This window comes from Phyllobates terribilis, unplaced genomic scaffold (genome assembly GCF_046119375.1).
Source record: "Phyllobates terribilis strain yellow unplaced genomic scaffold, ASM4611937v1 Scaffold_11__3_contigs__length_659146591, whole genome shotgun sequence".
Lineage (NCBI taxonomy): Eukaryota > Metazoa > Chordata > Amphibia > Anura > Dendrobatidae > Phyllobates > Phyllobates terribilis.
In genome coordinates this window covers 254,393,346-254,408,920 of record NW_027362771.1, presented here as the reverse complement: position 1 = coordinate 254,408,920, position 15,575 = coordinate 254,393,346, and the positions used below count along the sequence as shown (strand labels likewise).

At 42.7% G+C, this 15,575-nt stretch overlaps 1 protein-coding gene across 6 annotated transcripts in view; it reads right to left on the bottom strand.

The window, feature by feature from the left end:
* LRRK2 (leucine rich repeat kinase 2) overlaps positions 1 to 15,575 on the bottom strand; it is a 167,171-nt gene that overhangs the window by 15,465 nt on the left and 136,131 nt on the right. For 5 of the 6 annotated variants that reach the window (XM_073652174.1, XM_073652175.1, XM_073652172.1 and 2 more), the window contains 2 exons: positions 8,871 to 9,055; positions 1,527 to 1,679 (listed from right to left, as the gene is read on the bottom strand). In XM_073652174.1, coding sequence (XP_073508275.1) covers positions 1,527 to 1,679; positions 8,871 to 9,055 — 338 coding nt within the window. The remainder of the gene's footprint in view (positions 1 to 1,526; positions 1,680 to 8,870; positions 9,056 to 15,575) is intronic. The other variant, XM_073652176.1, reaches the window with a different exon arrangement.

Below are 15,575 nucleotides of genomic sequence, written 5' to 3'. Positions count from 1 at the left end.
TTTCGAGGGCTGTCACACTGCAGATTGATCAGCTTTATTCTCATTTGCACAAAGAAAGACTAGAAGCAACGGGATGAAACTGAATGGGAGAAGATACAGATTAGATATTAGAAAAAACTTTTTGACAGTGAGGGTGATCAATGAATGAAACAGGCGGCCACGAGAGGGGGCGAGTTCTCCTTCAATGGACGTCTTCAAACAAAGCTGGACAGACATATGTCAGATGGTTTAGTGAATCTTGAATTGAGAAGGGGGTTGGACCAGATGACCCTGGAGGTCCCTTCCAACTCTACCATTCTATGACTCTATGATTCATTCCTACTAGATATTTATGAATTGACAACACAATCTGATAGTCAGCACTGATTGGAACAGTATATAATATATGGACATATAATATATATGGACACACCATCAACCGGTAACATCCAGTTGTCAGTTTATTCCCACATTTTCAGGAGGAATAAGTGAGGAATATTACAACACTAATTTATAAGAATAAATGCTCCAAAACAATAAAAACAAAAATGTATCAAGGCAGACATGTCAGAAATGATGATAGGTCCACTTTAATACAAATTAGTTTCCACATACTTTATGGTTACAATAATATAACTAACCTACACTATCAGCTGTTTAAATATTGTATTTACCATCATATAAGTGAGAAAAATAATGATACAGACAATTCTCATTGTTTATAAACGTCAGTTATTGTACCATAACAGAATGCACTGTAGCTAAGTGAATAGATGTACCAGGCTAGTGGCCCTTAGAACAGAATCCCTTGTGTTGCAATTGACAGTATCTGACAATACCAGTAAACATGCAATCAAACTGATAAGACTCTTCACATTTATCTTTTCCTTTTGTCTGTTCTTTTTAGAATGAAAAGAACCGGTAAATAGAATTGGCATCCTGAGCATTCCTTTGTCATATAGAAGCAGAGGGACCCCAGTGCTTGTATGGGATCCATCTGCTTTACGTTTTTGTGAATTTTTAAAATGGAAGAGAAAGTTCTGCCTGTGGGCCTTTTTAAAATACAAAAGCGGATAGACCTAGTATCAGTCCCCACTGCTTCTGTTTGGACAGCCCAGGATGCTAAGAGCTTGTTCACGTGCTGCAATTTTACCACTTTTTATTTCCACACGTTTTTGCCAAGGAAAAGAAACACAGCGTTTTACAGTACCAACAAAGTGAATGAGATTTCTGAAATCCAATGTACACGCTGCTTAGTTTTTCCTTGCAGATTTGAACCATTAAAGCATTTTTTTCAAATCTGCAGCCTGTCTATTCTTTCAGCATTTTTTCAGCCATCAAATGAATGTGCGTGTAAAAAAAAAAAATTAGTGAAAAATGCATGTATTTTACGCAGTGTTTTTTCTACAAAACAGAAAACTGCTGCAAATACTCAGCACGTGCACAAAACCTAATTCCACAATCACTTTCTTGTGTCGTTTCTAAAGGGGAAGCATAAAAGGAGATGTGAACAGATCCTTGCATAGAGAAAGTAAGCAGGTATTTACTTTAGTAACTGGGCACAGTCAAGCACTTCACATAGTTTTTCTGTCTTTTTATCCCAAATCTCCACATAAGGGCTGTATTTTTTTGCCACATAGATGTATTTGTCAACCGCAATAGAAGTGATATTTGAATCACTCACTGATCCATGTGAAAACCTAGAAATAAAACACAACACACTTCAAGCCGTGAACTCTTAGCAAAACATGATGGTTAGGACAAAAAATGTAAATAAAAACAAAGCGTTAACTTAAATACAAATATACGCCCGTGACTGAACAGAAAATGAAGCACACCCCTGTGACTAACTGAGCAGGTACGATCTAACTGAATAATGTGTTTTTCTACATCATTACAGTGCCGTTTTTAATGAATATAACGTGTTAGTGATGCACATTGCATCTCTAACAACGCACTGGGGACAGTTTAGATCAGGGGTCTCAAACACGCGGCCCGCGGGCCGCATGCGGCCCCTGAGGCTGCTTTATGCGGCCCGCAGGCACAGACCCCTTGACGATCCCGACCTGGTCCAGGAGGAGCCGCAGACAGCAGCGCTGCATTGCCGCACAGAGACTGTCTCCCAGCACTGCATTTCCAATGCCAGCCGCCGGCCAATCAGAGGCCAGCAGCTGATATCTGCGTGTCGGCGCAGCGAGTATGACGTCATTGCCATATGCAGATGTCAGCTGCTGGCCTCTGATTGGCCGGCGGCTGACATTGAAAATGCTGTGCTGGGAGACAGTCTCTGTGCGGCAATGCAGCGCTGCTGTCGGCGGCTCCTCCTGGACCAGGTCGGGATCGTCAAGGGGTCGAACTCTGTGGTGCCTGCGGGCCACATCTGCAGGAAGGACGCCGAGGGAACGGAGGACAGGTGAGAATCATCTTTTTTTTTTTCTATTTTATGTGTGTGAAGAACAGCACAGGGGGCACAGAGCCACAACATGGGGACCGGGATGGGGCACAGAGCCACAAGAGGGGACCTGGATGGGGCACATAGCCACAGGATGGGGACCTGGATGGGGCACATAGCCACAGGATGGGGACCTGGATGGGGCACATAGCCTCAAGATGTGGACCTGGATGGGGCACATAGCCACAGGATGGGGACCTGGATGGGGCACAGAGCCACAAGAGGGGACCTGGATGGGGCACAGAGCCACAAGAGGGGACCTGGATGGGGCACAGAGCCACAAGATGGGGACCAGAGCCACAAGATGGGGACCTGGATGGGGAACATTGCCACAGGATGGGGACCTGGATGGGGCACATAGCCCCAAGATGGCGACCTGGATGAGGCACATTAGTACAAGATGGGCGCCAGGATGGGGAACGTTGCCACAGGATGGGGACCTGGATGGGGCACATAGCCACAGGATGGGGACCTGGATGGGGCACATTAGTACAAGATGGGGACCATTACTACAAGATGTTTTCCATTATTACTATATGATGCTAATTGTAAGACAATATTACTGTATGTGGCCAATTGGGGGAAATAAAATTGTAAAAAAAATAAAAAATAAAATAAAGCATGAAAAAATATTGGGCACTAAAAATGCTGTTTTATATGTAAACTAAAGTAAACACAAAAAAGTGCACGTTTATTATCGCCACATCCATAACGACCCAAGCCATAAAAAAATAAACACGGCAAAAATGTTCAAAAGGTGTATACAAAAAAAAATGGTATCACTAAAAATGTCACATTGAACAAAGAATGCGGCCCCCCAAATTCAAATTTTTTCCATGTGCTACCCATATACCCAGCCGAGTTTGAGACCCCTGGTTTAGATGCTTGGAATGATGTAACAGGTTCCCTTTAAGTTACAGCTCCAGCATTTTTTTTATTTTACCGCTTGAGTGGTGCTTCTAATCTAAGTTCCCTGTCCCTACTATTATACTCACCTGCCGACATATTCATGTCTTTTCGGTGCCGCTATGGTCGGCCTCCAGCAGGTTGTGAGCTGCCGGATCGCTTTAGTGTTTGCTGTGTGATCCAAAAATCACAACTCAATGCAAGTCTGGAGCAGCATCAGAAAGAGCTGAAGACAGCGGCTGGTAAGTACCGTATAAGCCTATGGTTAGGGAACTTAGATTAGTGGCACCACTCCAATGCTGAAATAATAAAAAAAAACCTGGAGTGGTGCTTTACATATGTAATGTGTACAACCCTTCTCCACAACTACTTAATTTGGAGGCTTAAAGGGTTTTTTCACCATCATCTAAAATTGGAAAAATTGGAAAGCACTTGTAAAAACAAAAACTTTGTAATTTACTTGTGAAAATCCTTTATTTTTAATTTTTTTACTGCTTGATACCTAGGTTACAAAAAAACAAGAGAAAAAAAAGACCAAAAAGCTCAATAAAAATTATCAACTTTTATTTCAATAAATTAAAAACAGGTAATGAGGTTCAAAATTTAGTCACTTGTAAAAAAAAGTGGTGACAGGGGCTGAACAATATTCTCTCTCTATACAATATTTACAGTCTTATATGTGGGTTATTAACTATAATTGAGGTGATTTACCATACATTATTTCATATACAGGTGCTTCTCACAAAATTAGAATATCATCAAAAAGTAAATTTATTTCAATTCTTCAATACAAAAAATGAAACTCATTATATAGAGTCATTACAAACAGAGTGATCTATTTCAAGTGTTTATTTCTGTTAATGTTGATGATTATGGCTTACAGCCAATGAAAACACAAAAGTCATTATCTCAGTAAATTAGAATACTTTATAACAACAGCTTGAAAAATGTTTTTGAAATCCGAAATGTTGACCTACTGAAATGTATGTTCACTAAATGCACTCAATACTTGGTCGGGCTCCTTTTGCATCAATTACTGCATCAATGCGGCATGGCATGGAGGCGATCAGCCTGTGGCACTGCTGAGGTGTTATGGAAGCCCAGGTTGCTTTGATTGCAGCCTTCAGCTCATCTGCATTGTTGGATCTGGAGTCTCATCTTCCTCATGACAATACCCCATAGATTCTCTATGGGGTTAAGGTCAGGCGAGTTAGCTGGCCAATCAAGCACAGTGATACTGTTGTTTTTAAACCAGGTATTGGTACTATTGGCAGTGTGGACAGGAGCCAAGTCCTGCTGGAGAATGAAATTTCCATCTCCAAAAAAGCTTTTCGGCAGAGGGAAGCATGAAGTGCTCTAAAATTTCCTGGTAGACATCTGCGCTGACTTTGGTCTTGATAAAACACAGTGGACCTACACCAGCAGATGACATGGCTCCCCAAACCATCACCGATTGTGGAAACTTCACACTAGACCTCAAGCAGCTTGGATTGTGGCCTCTCCACTCTTCCTCCAGACTCTGGGACCTTGATTTCAAAATGAAATGAAAAATTTACTTGCATCTGAAAAAAACATCTAGGACGACCGAGCAACAGTCCAGGTCTTTTTCTCCTTGGCCCAGGTAAGACGCTTCTGGCGTTGTCTATTGGTCATGAGTGGCTTGACACAAGGAATGCAACACTTGTAGCCCATGTCTTGGATACGTCTCTGTGTGGTGGCTCTTGAAGCAATAACTCCAGAAGCAGCCCACTCCTTGTGAATCTCCCCCAAATTTGTGAATGGCCTTTTCTTAACAATCTTTCAATGCTGCGGTTATCCCGGTTGCTTGTGCACCTTTTTCTACCACACTTTTTCCTTCCACTCAACTTTCCATTAATATGCTTGGATACAGCACTCTTTGAACAGCCAGCTACTTTAGAAATGACCTTTTGTGGCTTACCCTCCTTGTGGAGTGTGTCAATGACTGCCTTCTGGACATCTATCAAGTCAGCAGTCTTCCCCATGATTGTGGAGCCTACTGAAACAGACTAATGGACCTTTTTAAACGCATAGGAAGCCTTTGCAGGTGTTAATTATTCTAATTTACTGAGATAAAGTCTTTTGTGTTTTCATTGGCTGTAAGCAATAATCATCAACATTAACAGAAATAAACACTTGAAATAGATCACTCTGTTTGTAATGACTATATAATATATGAGTTTAACTTTTTGTATTGAAGAACTTAAATAAATTAACTTTTTGATGATATTCTAATTTTGTGAGAAGCACCTGTAGACATATTTTACATATGGTAAGTTCTTTCAGCTATATAGGGACAGAGTGATTTGTACCAATCCTTATTGGTACAATAAGCTTATTTAATAACATCCTTTCACTGTATATAAGTATACTGCCCCATATTTCATATAGATATTCTAAGAACAGCACTCAAATAGTTCATATAAAATTTTGTAATTTTTCTTGCACTTTTTTGGACTTCTTTTTCTCCTGTTTTTGTAATTATTAGTGTTGAGCGAGTATGTTCTATTAACCCTTTCGCCGAGTATGCTCGGGCCGAGCTCCGAGTATTTATAGCTGCTCGGTGATGAGGTTAAATCGCTCCTGTGTGCATGATTTGCAACTGATTGACAGCTTTATTACATGGGAGGAATGTGTAAGAAATAGACATTCCTCACATGTAATAAAGCTGTCAAACAGTCGCAAATCATGCACACGGGAGCGATTCAACCATATCACCGAGCAGCTGTAAATACTCGGTGCTCGGCCCGAGCATACTCGGACAGAACATACTCGCTCAACCCTAGTAATTATATAATGGAGTGGCCTAGCGACCTAGTTTTCAGCATGCAAATCTGGTACTATTTAGAAATTAATGCCTAGGTTACAGGCCACTGCACACAGTCTATCATCAGCAGCCGGTTTCCTAGGCAAAGAGTGCAGCCCTTAAAGTTCTTTGTACAAGTACAACTCATCCTTAAGAAACAAATCTCTGTACAGCAACAGCGATAAAAATACATACAAACCCGGAATACATCAATGAAATGACAAAAAAAAAAAAAGTTTGGTCATTGAAGCCAAGAAGTCAGGTCCTAAGAAGTTAAGGCCCAAGTAGTGTCTCCTGTGTTACTGTCCTCTACAAGGGAATTTAATTTTTTTAATCAGTATTTGTATGGAAGCAGCTATTTAATGCTGTTAAGGCTCATGGAGAAAGCTGGCTTTTCCCACCAACATAGAATAGTAGTGTTTAGAAGAAGGACACATGAGCAGCACCCCATCTAGTACACAGCAATGCTTTTCATATTGATTACTCGCAACCGCACAATCCTGACAGTTAATAGCAGTTTTATCTACAAATAATTGGAAGGCCATTAACACTGATTGTTCATAGTCACATCGTTTTACAGATTAAAAAGTTGCATTTTTAGAAAATTGTGCAGCCATTAGTAGCCAATTTGAAAACTTGGTCTTCGATGTTGCTGCGCCATGTTGTCCTTCCACTTAGGCTTGGGGTACACGGCCACATGTGCCATCATAACTTCCTATGGTGTTGCAGGGTGACCTGCGACACAGTGCTGCAAATGTTTCCAAATGAGTTGGATTTTCTGTCACTAGTCACAAGTCGCACGTGACACATTTGCCACAGATTTCAATACAAGTCACATTTGTCTCATTTAGAACTTGTCTCGCTTGCAACTTTATTGTTTCATTTACATAGAAGTCAGAGCTCTAAAATCATCGTGTGACAGCAGGTCTCAGACAAGTTGCACAAATGTTTTTGTCATGCAAATTTTCATACTAGGTCTTATCCATAAATAAGTATGGCTTTTAAAGTACAGTGGAAAATCCTTTCTACAGCATTTTGAGGTCTAATGGGGAGCCCATAGAGTCATATGCTAAAGCTGCATTTACACTGCACAATTATTGCAAAAGAGTGTTCTTAGAAATGTTCGTTTTGTGATAATCTTGCAGTTTAAACAGGCAGCCAATCACCAGGTGAATGAGCAAAATTTGAGTTCATCAGGTGAAATGATCTCTTGGTTTGTTCAAAAGATCATCGTTCTTGGCAGTGCACTGTACTATGTAAACAGGACCTGCGCTGCCAAGATCAATGGCAGCCTAGGCGCACCGAAATCATTCAGTGCCCGTATGAAGCAGGGATGGCCTGTGTAAACAGGGTGTTAACGACTGCCGATCAAACAAGCAGCAGATTGGTGTCGTTTAGTGTCACATGTTGGCAGGTGTAAATGGACCCTTACAGTCTGTGAGCTCTCTAAGTTTACAGTTCTGCTCTAATCAAAAACCATATGAACTTTGACTTTAGCTTTATTTGTCTATAGAGAAGAAACTATTGTAACTGAAAAGCAAAAATAGTTCAGCAAAGAAAAGTATTTGCAGTTAAACTGTAAAATGTAAAGCTGATTGGAGGGCATCTGGGCAAGTTTTAATGTAGAATATACTTTTTTTTGTCTCCAAATCAACTTTTTTTTTGGTTCTCAAGTTAACATGCATAGAAAATATAATTAGGAGACAAAGGGAATCAAACACATAGTTCTAAAGGAGAATTATAACAAAAACGGGTAAGAACAAGGGGATGGAATAAAAAGAGAAGAAAAGCATCAGCATGGTAGAGGAAACGGTGCTTAAACCAATCAAGGTTGTTTACCGATGCAAGAAAAAGCAGAGCAACACAATGTGGGGCTGCTAAATATAATATACTTTTATCATTGCTATATACTTTTAGAGTTTCCATTATCTGAAGCTCCTGATTTGCAGATTTTATAGTTCACTGATAGTACTAAGGCTAAGGCCTAGACCCGCTTATATGGATTCTAGTATGAGGAGAATCATTGGGGATCCAGGAGCTGCAGCTTTAATATGTTAAACTACAGCTTTAAATTTGGAAGTCTACAGAAGGAAGAGATAACAAATAATAAAAGGGTTCTCCACTGGGACAGAGTCACATCTGGTGGCATCTGATAACACAGCAGCCACTGCAGACCACCAGAGCAAGAAGCGCTTGAGCCGCATGGCTTACAGACTTTAATTATTTTTAATATTCTTTTTTTTCATTATGAACACTCTTTCCATTCAATAAATAATGACTTCATGTTTTTCCTGGTCAGAAATTGACAGGCTTATTAAATTAGCTGGAAACTAACTTGTCTTTTACAGTGACCTTGTGCTGGTACGTTCTGCAGAAAAAGCTAGGACTGATCCTCAGTAAACAAGGTGTGATTTTATTTATTACGTATCTAACACTAAATAAATGTGTATTATCACGACAGCCAAAGTGAGCCAAGAAATTAATTTAAAAAAAATGATTTATTGTATAGGGCACTGCCAACAAGAAACCTGTTCCTCCTCAACAAGCTTCTAAAATGAGAAATGAAAATGTGAATGAGTGGCCAGTAGGGTAGAAATCAGAAAATGTGGGTTTCTCCATTATAAAGAAGTATAGTGCCTCAATTAATGGAAAGGAATACAAGTTAATTTGCAGCACGACAAAAATTGAAGTTGAGTTTTATATACTCACGGCATGGCGTTTTTTGTTTCAATGGTCTTTTGAACTGAAAAATCATTAGAAAGGAATAAGATTTTTGTTCCACAAATTCCCCATACAGCAGTCTTCTCAGAGGAATATGTGGATTCACACAAGCACATGACTGGTGTGCTGATATCTCCCACATTAAGCATCTTCATAGGAGTAACATTACTGCTCTAGAATTCAAAAAAAATAAAAATGAATAATTAGAAACCTGGCAAACAGCTCTTCATCAACACAATGCTTATAACATACATTATTTAAACACAGGACCAAAAGAGGAGCAGGTCAGATTATGGAACTAAATTAGTAATCTGATAAAATAGTAGAACTGATAAAAGTTTAAACTTGTAACATTTATCAATCCTGCTAAGTCTCCACTTTTTATTTATGTATATAAATGATAAATTCCTCTTTAAGGGAAGCAGGAGGTGGCTGCACTGGGTGAGGAATAGAGCTGGAGTGACCAAGCTTCCGGTCTACCATAGCTATTGGTATATCAATACAAACACTGATTTCTCAGTAACAGAGGAACGGAATGGCCATGTGAAGGTATGAAGATGTGAAGATGAGACCCAGGGTATTATCGTCTGTATGGATGGTTGTAAAAAACCATTGTATGAGACCAAAGCATGAAGCAAGTACAATTGTTTGGAGACTGCTGACTGGTGGGTGTCAATGGGGATTTTGAAATCACTCATGACGAAGGTGGGAATATCAGCAGAGATGGAATAGAAGCCAGATGGAGAAGTGGTCAATGAAGGCGGTGGCAGAGCCCAGGGTGAGTATATGGCGATCACTTGGAGGGAGGGTGGATACAGACAGAGTTCAATTTAAAAAAAGGAATGGTAAGGGAGGGTAGAGGTGGGATTGGGTTTAAGTTGCATTTTCAGAAAACATATCTGTCAGCAGCACACAGCAAACACTGCTCTGCATTGCCAAGTAATTACAAGCTCTGTTGCAGAGTAGGGCAGAACAGTTGAGCTCTGCTATAACCAGCTAACAATGTAAGAACCACACAGGCAGATATACTTATGTAGACGACACAAGAAAAAATCAGCCAGACAGGGTCCTGCACAGGAGTAGAGAGTGCACAGAATAAAGTGTTTTTTACATCTAGATTAGCTTGATGATAACTCAGGTGGGGCAAGTCAGGAGCACACAGAAAAAGCAGAACTTGTTCTGCAGCACTGAGGAAATGCAAGTGCTGCTGTCAAATATAGTTTTAGCAGATAAAATAAGACTGACATTTTTTCTATATGAAGCTGGATGCATGGAGGTGCAGAAGGAGATAAAAAAGACACAAACATACAATAAAGAAATGTTATTTTGTGCATAGTCTGTATATTAACAATAAATATGCATTTACCGTGCTTTTTAAATAAAGACCAATGCGATTCTGAGAATAACCCTTTAAGTGTAATATAAATAATATCATAAGCTCAGAAAGCTTACTAGTCTTTTTCCCACTACATTATCTATTTTCATGTGGTCTTTTAAAATAACTTGCATATGTTCAATAAAGTTTTTGGATGTTTTTGTATCCACACGACAATGCCAAACCGCATGTTGCTTATATTACTGTGAGCAGCCTGCATGGCTTAAACGTGCCACCATTGCCTGCAGTGTCTCTGGACTTGTCTCCCATCGAGCACATCTGGGAAGTCATTGGTCAGCAATTGCAAAGGCAGCTGTCACCAGTGGATCTTGATGATTTCTGCGGCCAAGTGAATTCAGCACACAGAACTTTCCATTAATAAACTCACTGATAGCATGCCAAGGCGTGTATTTCTTCACGTGACACTCACACTCGACACAGATTAAGTCAAGATGTTTTGAAAATTTTGTTTCCATTTTTTTCATCATTTGCATATTAGTAACAGGTCTACCAATCCTATGATTTCCACAATTCCATGATTTTTCCTTCTTGGTATTGCAATTATAAAGTGTAGGAGTATATTTAAAGAAGATCTGTCACTAAAATTAACCATACAAATTGCTTACTGTATTTTTCGGACCATAAGACGCACCTTTTTCCCCCAAAACTTGGAAGGAAAATGGGGGGTGCGTCTTATGGTCCGAACGTTACTTTACCGGTGGTGGTGGAGCGGGGATTGCAGGGTCCTCCGGCAGCGGCAGAGGTGAGATGCGGCTGGAGCAGGGGCCTGTACCTGTGCTGGTGTCGGGTGGTGAAGCAGAGGAGCCGGGGCCTCTGCCGGGCTGTGAGTGGTGTCCGGCGGTGCGGCAGAGCAGCGTGTGCGGCTTCCGGTGGCCGCGGCCAACTTCCCGAGCCCGTGATCCACGGGAAAATGTCCGCCAGAGCCGGCGCAGGCGCCGACCCGCAGCTCCGGCGGCCATTTTCCTGTAGATAACAGCCTCAGGAAGATGGCCGCGGCCACCGGAAGCCGCACACGCTGCTCTGCCGCACCGCCGGACACCGCTCACAGCCCGGCAGAGGCCCCGGCTCCTCTGCCTCACTGCCGGACGCCACTCACAGGTCCAGGCCCCAGGCAAGTCCACATGCCCCAGCCAGACACCGGCATCTCACCTTTTCTGCTGACGCCGGGTTCCTGAGGAAGGAGAACGGAGGGACCTGCGATCCTGCTCCACCATCACTGCAACTCACAGCTGCTGGAGCACCGGCTTCATGTATCCAGGGTCCACAGCATTCCTCCACTTCCGCCAGGCCGGTTTCCTGAAGGACCCAGCCTCCTGCTCCACCACCCCCCATGTAAGATACCTAATCAGACTATAAGACAGACCCCATCTTATGGTCCGGTGCGTCTTATAGTCCGAAAAATACAGTATATTAAATAGATCTTAGACCTGATGAGGCTGGTGTATGTATTTTGAAAGGCTGTGTTAGGGCTCACTCACATGAGCGTGTAAATTGGACTAGTGCAATCCGATAAAAAAATAGAATTAGACTTACCGGTAATTCGGTTTCTAATAACCCTCCACGACAGCACCAAAGGAGGATGTCACCCCACCCTAATAGGGACAGGAAACACAAAGAGGTCAAATAGCCCCTCCCTCATCCTCCCTCCAGTGTTTTATAAAGGACCACACAAGTATAGATGCTTCAAATTATATTTATTCTTATTCAAATTAGATGATTTTCTGGCTAACCAAGCCTGGGAGGGAATTACCAGTGCTGTCGTGGAGGGTTATTAGAAACCGAATTACCGGTAAGTCTAATTCTATTTTCTCCAATAACCCCCAACGACAGCACCAAAGGAGGAGTACCAAAGACTCACTCATGTTTAGGGAGGGACAATGGCCTGAAGCACTTTCCGCCAAAAGGCCAAGTCTTTAATGGACATTAAATTAAGTTTGTAATGCTTGGTGAAGGTATGGACCGAGGACCATGTAGCTGCTCTACATATCTGCTCGAGGGAAGCGCTAGCCTTTTCTGCCCAGGAGACGGACATGGCTCTAGTAGAGTGTGCTTTCAGTTTTTCTGGTGGTGAGAGATTTTGGATCTGATATGATTCCACAATTGTTTTCTTGATCTAAGTAGCGATGGTAACCTTTGAGACTTTCTTCCCTCTGTTCTGACCAGATGGCTGAATAAAGAGGTTCTGATCCTTTCTCCAGGCCTCTGTCTTTTGGAGGTAGTGAAGAATAACCCGCCTCACGTCCAAAGTATGGAATTCTTCTTCCCTTTAATTTTTTGGGTCCTGACAGAAGGAAGGCAGAATTATCTCCTGTGACCTATGAAAGTCTGAGACCTTTGGCAAGAAAGATGGGTCCAGTTGTAGAATAATCCTATCATCCAGGATTGTCAGATATGGGTCATTCACTGAGAAGGCCAGGATTTCTCCCACTCTCCTGGCAGTGGTAATCGCTACTAGAAAAGTTGTTTTCCAGGCTAATTTATCCAGCTCTATTGAGGCCAAAGGTTCAAACGGTGGTAGTGTCAGACCTTTAAGGACGATATTAAGATCCCAAGAGGGAACGTGGTTGATTATTCTGGGACGCAGACGAGTAGCTGCTGTCATGAACCTTTTTACCCATCGGTGTTCGGCTAGGCTCTGGTCGAAATAGGCACTCAGCGCCGCGATCTGAACCTTGAGGGTGCTGGGTCTAAGGCCCTTCTCCAGCCCCTCTTGTAGAAAATCCAAGATCTGGGTCATGTCAGGATGCCGAAGATCTGGTATATTTGGTTTATACCATGTTAGGAAGGTCTTCCATATCTTGCTGTATATGGAGTTTGTGATTTGTTTCCTACTTTTTTGTAGGGTATGAATTATTCGGTCTGAGAGTCCCTTGGCCTTCAGGATTGTGAACTCAGAAGCCAGGCCGCTAGATGGAGGTTCTCTGGATCTGGATGGAGTAGGTTTTTGATTGCTGGCAGAATGAGGGGTCCTTCTATGATTAGACTGTTTAGTGCACAGAACCAGCATCTTTTGGGCCAAAGTGGGGCTATCAAGATTATCTTTACCTCCTCGGTCCTTACTTTCTGTAAGGTCTTGGGTAGCAATGGAAATGGGGGAAAAGTGTAAGCCAGATGGAAACGCCACGGGTGAGCAAATGCATCTATCCCCAGGCATACATCGTTTGGATCTAGGGAGAAGTATTTTTCGGCCTTGGTGTTCTGGCGTCTTGCAAAGAGGTCCACCTCCGGACGACCCCATTGTCTGGTCAGCATGTGGAAAATGTCTAAGTCCAGCTCCCATTCCCCCGGATGGATATTCCTTCTGCTCAGAAAATCGACCTGGATGTTGTCTGAGCCTTTTATGTGCAGACCTGATAAGGAACGAAGATGTCCTTCTGCCCAGAAGAATATTCTAGCTGAGATACTTTTTAGATTCTCGTACCTTGTACTCCCTTGATGGGACAGGTGAGCTACGGTAGTCATGTTGTCTGAATAGACTTTTACGTGTTTGCCCGTAATGATTGGAGCCGATATTTTGAGTGCCTCCTCCACTGCATTTAACTTGCGGAAGTTGGAGGATCTCCTGCTGGTCTCTTCTGTCCAGACCCCTTGGAAGGGGGTTTGAGCGATGACGGCTCCCCATCCCGTCTTCCCCGTTATCAGAGGGAACTGAGGCCATGGAACCCCTGTTCTTAGGTTTCTTGGGCTGAGCCACCATGACAGGGATGTCTTCACATAATGAGGGATCATGATCTTCCTGTTTAGGGAGTCTGGGGATCCGTCCCACTGTGCAAGAATATGGGTTTGCAATACCCTGGTGTGAGCCTGAGCCCAGGCTACGGATTGAATGCAGGCTGTCATGGAGCTGAGGGCTGACATGGCAAATCTTAGGGACACCATGTTCAGGGTCTTCAGATTCAAAATCTTGGATCTCAAAAGTATCTGTTTGTCCTTTGGTAGGAAGAAGGTTTGTCTGGCGGAGTCTAGTAGAACACCCAGGAACGTTTTTTCTGTGGCAGGGACCAGGTCTGACTTTTGATGATTTATCAACCACCCCTAGGGTGGTCAGGATTTGGATTGCTCTTTGCAGATCTTTCTGGAGTGATTCCACCGAGGGACCTACTAGTAAGAAGTCATCGAGGTAGGGAATGATGCATATTTTCTCTTTTCTGATAGAAGCCACTACCTCTGACATTATCTTGGTAAATATTCTTGGTGCTGAGGATATCCCGAACGGCAATACGTTGAATTGAAAATGTAACGTTTGATCCTCTTGAACCACCGCAAACCTTAGAAATTTTCGGTATGTTGGATGTATAGGGACGTGATAGTATGCATCCTGTAAGTCGATGGTTGCCATCACATATCCTTGTCCTATCAAGGGAACTGCTGATCTGATGGACTCCATTTTGAATCTTCGGTAGATGATGTATTGGTTTAAGGGTTTCAGATTTATTATTATTCTGTAAGTGCCGTTTGGTCTACAGGTGTGAATAGTGGCCTGTGTGTCTTTCTGTTTTTGGGACCGGTGAAATAGCCCCCAAGGATAGTAGGTCTTTTAGGCCGGACATCAGTGCAGTTTTTAAGCTTGAGCAGGTTAGACGAGTTATCCTCACTTTTCTTGGAGAATATGAGGAGAATTCGATCTTCACCCCTTCTTGAATTACCTTCAAGACCCATTGACTGGAGCAGATCTTTTGCCATTAGGGATGGTATTTCATGATTCGTCCCCCCACTGCTCTGGCGTCACCGCTTCTGTTGTTGCTGTCCTTTTTGGAAAAAAATATTCCTATCTTTCCCTCCTTTGGGGTAGCTCCACCGACCAGACTTCCCTTTCCCCTTGTACTGGGGATTCTGCTCCCGAGGGGGGCAAAAGGGGGTCTTCTTGTAGTGTCTGGGTTCTGGCAAGGACTTCTTATCAGCCGCCTTCTCCAGGAGGTCGTCAAGGGCCTGGCCAAACATATATTCTCCCCTGAAGGGAATGGAACAGAGTTTTATTTTGGAGGCCACATCACCGTTCGATGATTTCAGCCATAGTGCTCGCCTTGTGGAGTTTGATAGGACTGCTGCCCTGGCGGTTACTGTCACAGATTCCGCTGAGGCATTTGCCAGAAAGTCAGTGGCCTTCTGCAGCAAGGGTAGGGAAGCTTGTATCTCTTCTCTGGATGTGCCCATAGCCAGATGCTCTTCAAGTTGGATGAGCCATCTCGACATGGATCGTGCAACACACGTGGAGACTACATTAGTGTTCAGAAGGGCTGCTGATGTCTCCCAGGATTTCCTGAGAAGGCTGTCCATCTTGCGGTCCAGAGGATTCT